This window comes from Triticum dicoccoides, chromosome 6B (assembly GCF_002162155.2).
Source record: "Triticum dicoccoides isolate Atlit2015 ecotype Zavitan chromosome 6B, WEW_v2.0, whole genome shotgun sequence".
In the NCBI taxonomy this organism is placed as follows: Eukaryota; Viridiplantae; Streptophyta; class Magnoliopsida; order Poales; family Poaceae; genus Triticum; species Triticum dicoccoides.
The window spans coordinates 559,333,195-559,338,516 of record NC_041391.1 but is presented as its reverse complement, the minus strand read 5'-3'; the positions used below and the strand labels follow the sequence as shown (position 1 = coordinate 559,338,516).

General features: G+C 55.5%; 1 protein-coding gene across 1 annotated transcript; it reads left to right on the top strand.

Annotated features, from left to right (window-relative positions):
* The first annotated feature begins 3,018 nt into the window (after window positions 1–3,018).
* On the top strand, window positions 3,019–4,880 carry LOC119321704 (aspartyl protease family protein At5g10770-like). The gene is made up of 2 exons (XM_037595268.1): window positions 3,019–3,303; window positions 3,410–4,880. The coding sequence occupies exons 1-2, from the start codon at window positions 3,129–3,131 to the stop codon at window positions 4,690–4,692; spliced, it is 1,458 nt and encodes a 485-aa protein (XP_037451165.1). The 5' UTR covers window positions 3,019–3,128; the 3' UTR covers window positions 4,693–4,880.
* Window positions 4,881–5,322: the final 442 nt, after the last annotated feature.

The following is a 5,322-nucleotide window of genomic DNA, read 5'->3' as shown; positions in this document are numbered from 1 at the left end:
CTACCGAAGCAAAGCCCTGTATTTTATCTAACTAAAACAAGCCCTTCTCAAAGGGGTTTCGGATCCTCTTTAACAGTATATGAATAAGAAGACAGAGACTATTAGAGACAAAACTAAATTACACATTTGCTGGCACTAGGAACAACAATCAGTAAGTCACAACCACGACCCGAATTTATGAATTATGATCTCAACAACGCCGCACACATATGTTTCACTAGTAAAATTGAAGACCTAAAAATAGACTCGGACCAAAACACGAATCTGCCTTGGAAGCCCTCGCTACCGTCACCAAAAAAAGTATCCATCGCCGCCGTCCTACCCGCCTGGAGGCGGGAGATGACCCAACTTCCTTTTTTGTACCTTCTACCTCCAATCTTATGGCTTCCTCAACCCTCTGACACGGGTCTACGTAATGTGCCTAGGATCCATCACATTGTACTTCCCCGTCGTCATGTGGCGATGCTGGCCCCCGTGTGCCTCAGACCCGCGACTGCGGGAAGGCTTCCTCAAGCTGCATGGTGTCTGTTCCGCGACGGGATCCCACATTGTCTACACACGATGACACGAGGCGATATGTGTGCGGTCGTGGCGCCAAGAATTGCCGACGAGGGCATTGTCCTACCATACAGAAGATTCCCCCTCATCGGTATGTTAGCCAACCAGTGGCTGCCATAGGCAAGGATGGCGGATTAAAAAAGGCGTGTGGTGGTGTTGTCGGATACAAATATGTCACCCACTGCCGCATGGCTCGTAGTCGTTGTGTTGTCATGATATGGTTGGTGTCGTGGTTCTTGCTGCATTTCGTTGTACTTCGGGAGCTTTCTGCCTAGGCATAGCTTCAGTCTTGTCTAAGTGTGTTCAATGTGCAATGTAGCAAACACTGTCTTTTGGGATGCACCTTGGGTCCATGGCCGTAAGCCCAAGAAAATTGGTCCCCTCTTATTTGAGGCACCCACACGCAAAAACTGAAAGATGCGGAGGCACTTCATGAGAACGCTTGGGTCTCCAAAATAAATATGGCTAGCATGCTCTCCATGGCCCACTTCCCTCAATTCATTGCTCTTTGGGCGCTTATTGGTGATTTCCATCTTAGAGAAAATGCCAAGATGACATCACTTGGAAGCACACGGCTAGTGGCCAATACACGTCGGCTTCTGCTTACTCTGCACAATTCTTGGGCACAATCTACTCCGTATGGTGCACACAGTTTGAAAGGCTTGGGCTCGATCTAAAGTAAAGTTCTTGGCGTGTTTGCCCATCCAAAACCGGATTTGGACTGCCGATATGTTGGCTAAGCATGGATTGCCAAATTATGGACTTTAGATGCGGGATGCGCCTTTTTTTCAAGTGTCGCTTTACCCCTTAGGCTTTGAAATTTGGTGAATAATTGGCTTCATCTTGGGCATTTGGGCGCCACCTCTTGGCACTAGATCCCATGAAGGATTGATAAATTAAACTCTCCGCCAAGTGTGTCTGTGTATGTCCAATAGAAAAACTATGACATCACTTGCCATGCTCATTAGTTGGACCCTTAGAAATGAGAGGAACTTCCAGGTTTTCCGCCACAAGAGTGCTCCACCTTCAATCTTGCCCAGCACCATAAAGCTCGAGGCAAGACTTTGGGTTACCGCTGACGCAAAAAATAACACAAACACTATTCTCTTCTTAATTAATAGATGAGCCAAATCTTATGTCTCCATTTCAAAAAAGAGAGAGTACAAGTGCTCCTAGATTTGCAAATGAACCTAGAGTCCCGGCAAAGCTGGCGCTTCCAGATTTGTTTACTTTCAAATCTCACATCATGACGGCATAACAAAATATGCTAACAAAACTGAAAATTAGCGACCAGGAGGATGCCTAACATGGGTAAAGTGTGACTGCAGAAGTCACTTCTTCCGCTCCGGATTATAATATGTTTTAGACATTTAAATACAAACTACATACAGACTGAAATGAGTGAAAACCACACTAAAACGCGTCTATGTCCATTCAATTAGGAAAAAAAAAGTTAGAACATCTTATAATCCGAGACAGAGCAAGTATATAATTTGCGATATATAGCCTACTTACAGCAGAACAAAATTGTGGTGCTCCTAACCAGGAACACACGTTTGACAGCTCTATCGGAAACCGTTTTATCGGAACACTTGCAAGCCTCCAGATGGTATTGATCACTGAGCATACGATTGCACTCCGGCGGCTTTCACGAAACCTGGGTGCTATCTCCACCACCTATAGACCTACCTAAGTGGAACGTTAACTTGGAAAGAAATTACCATGCGATGCCAAATCAATCTGAGCCACGTACCCCGGGCGTTGGGTGTTTGGCCATGTACCACTACATGCAGGCATGCAGCCATGCTGTAACGCCACGGCATGTTTTCAGCGTAGGGGCGAGGCGCTTGCGGCGAAGGGAAAGCGAAGCAACCTGTGTCTTCGTGTCTGAACAAAGAAGGCGGAGACAAGGAGAGGCAAAGCTAAATTACGCCTTTGCTGCCACCGGGCGCATCAGCCTTGTCACGCTCGGGGCCCGGGTTTCTGAATTCTGATCCCCGGCAACGCCGCGAACCCGCAAGAATAAGATGGTGGTGGATACAGGTCTCCGTCAGGAACAAAGGCCCCCCCAAAGTTCCGTTACGTTGTACCCCTCAGCTTTGCGTTTCCTTTTCGACAGAGGCCTCACCTCACGCAAAACGAATCTGATCATGATCAGTAGGCTGCGAGCTCGCCATCTCACCCGCTCGAGAGTGAAAGCCGACATGCCGTCTCCTCAGGTTCAGGCCACGATTCGGTACACAGCACGTAGATATATACGTGCATACGTACCGAACGGGCACGCAGCAGACAACCACCGTCCGTCTCCGTCCGTCGTCGTTGGGATCGTACCGGAAGAGTAAGACGAGTCGCCCCTGCTACGTGCCGTCGCCTTCAGAAGCTCTGCATGCTTCGGTGGGGAATGGAAAAGAGCGGGCACGGCACGATCACGCACCCGGCCATAGGACGGTAGAATTCCACCGCATGATGGGCGGAAGGAATCGGGCGCGCGCCCAACTAGTCCGCCTGACTTATTTAGGCGCCGCGTTTTGTCCCCGTCGTCCGGCCCCAGCCGAGCCGACGCGCGCGCCATGGCCTCCTCCTCCCTCGCCTCCCCGGCCCGCCGCGCCCTCCTCGTGTCGTGCTTCCTCCTCTGCTTCCTGCCGCGCCATGTTGCCGCCGGCGCCGCGGGGGCGGGGGGCTACGTCACCGTCTCCACCGCCAGCTTCGCCGCGTCGAGCGCGACCTGCGACGAACCCGGCCCAGGTAGCGCCGCTGCACTTGCTTTTCTCGACTTTGAGAGAGCTGGTTGGTGGCTTTTGGGAGAATTGTTGTTGATTCGTTTGTTGGCTCGGATCTTTTGCTGCTCCAGTGATCGCGCCGCGGCAGAGGAACGGCACGCTGGCGGTGCTGCGGCTGGCGCACCGGCACGGCCCTTGTGGCCCGTCGACGGCGTCGGCGGTGGCGGCCCCGTCGTTCGCCGAGATGCAACGTTCGGACCAGCGGCGCGTGGAGTATATCCAGAGGAGGGTGTCCGGGGGCGGCACGCGGGGGGCGAATAAGGGGGGCTTGCAGCAGCGGCAGCAGCAGCTCGCGGCCGGCTCCAGGTCGGCGACGGTGCCGACCACCATGGGCGTCGGCACGTTCCAGTACGTGGTGACGGTGAGCCTGGGCACGCCGGGCGTGTCGCAGACGATGGAGGTGGACACGGGCAGCGACGTGTCGTGGGTGCAGTGCAAGCCCTGCGCCGCGCCGGCGTGCTACAGCCAGAGGGACCAGCTGTTCGACCCGGCCAAGTCGTCCACCTACTCCGCCGTGCCGTGCGGCTCGCACGCGTGCTCGGACCTTGGGATCTACGAGGCCGGCTGCTCGGGGTCGCAGTGCGGGTACGTGGTCAGCTACGGCGACGGGTCCAACACCACCGGCGTCTACGGCTCCGACACGCTGGCGCTGGCGCCGGGCAGCACGGTGGGCACGTTCCTCTTCGGGTGCGGCCACGCGCAGGCGGGGCTGTTCGCCGGCATCGACGGGCTCCTCGCGCTCGGCCGGCAGGCCATGTCGCTCAAGTCGCAGGCGGCGGGCGCGTACGGCGGGGTCTTCTCCTACTGCCTCCCTTCGAAGCCGAGCTCCGCGGGGTACCTGACGCTGGGCGGGCCGAGCAGCGCGTCGGGGTTCGCGACGACGGGGCTGCTGACGGCGTGGGCCGCGCCGACGTTCTACATGGTGATGCTCACGGGCATCAGCGTGGGCGGGCAGCCGGTGGCCGTCCCGGCGTCGGCGTTCGCGGGGGGCGCGGTGGTGGACACGGGGACGGTGATCACGCGGCTGCCGCCCACGGCGTACGCGGCGCTGCGGTCGGCGTTCCGCGGCGCCATCGCGCCCTACGGGTACCCGTCGGTGCCGGCCAACGGGATCCTGGACACGTGCTACGACTTCAGCCGGTACGGCGTGGTGACGCTGCCGACGGTGGCGCTGACGTTCAGCGGCGGCGCGACCATGGCCCTGGAGGCCCCCGGGATCCTGTCGAGCGGGTGCCTCGCGTTCGCGCCCAACGGCGGCGACGGTGACGCGGCCATCCTCGGCAGCGTGCAGCAGCGGTCCTTCGCGGTGCGCTTCGACGGCGGCACCGTCGGATTCATGCCCGGCGCGTGCTGATCCACTCATCGATTCTTTGACTTTTTTTAACACAGGACAACCCTCATACATACACGCATACACTCACCTCTATAAACATATTAGTAGCAGGAGTATAAACATATGTACTTCGTAAGTATACCACATGTACATGTACATGTACGTACACGAAAAGGAAAAGGTAGACGAATACATGGCAGGATGACGTAGGTTCTTACGTTGTTTTTTTAGGCAAAGCAATGCTTTATAACTTAACTGTGCGTAGGCATATCACCCAACACATAAGCAGCCACTGAGGGCGGTATATTGGTCTCCCAATCCATACATGCACCAGGTAAACATCTACGGCCACTGAGGGCTCATGTGCTACTGCATTTTCATTACGCGAACAAACGCTCACTCTATGCCTTGCAAACCAAAGTTTCAATTGGAATTTGATGTCTTCAATGACGACTGCATACGGCGACGAGTTGACCTTCTGTATATCCATCGCCTCCGCCAACAGCTGGGAATCAGTCTCAAAAGCCACCCGGACCGCGCCAATGTCAGCTGCAAGGGCAACTGCTCCAGCCATCGCTTGAATTTCCGCTCCAAAGGCATCTTGGGTTTGTTCATGCCTTCCTGCTCGTGCAGCAATGACCTGTCCCGAAG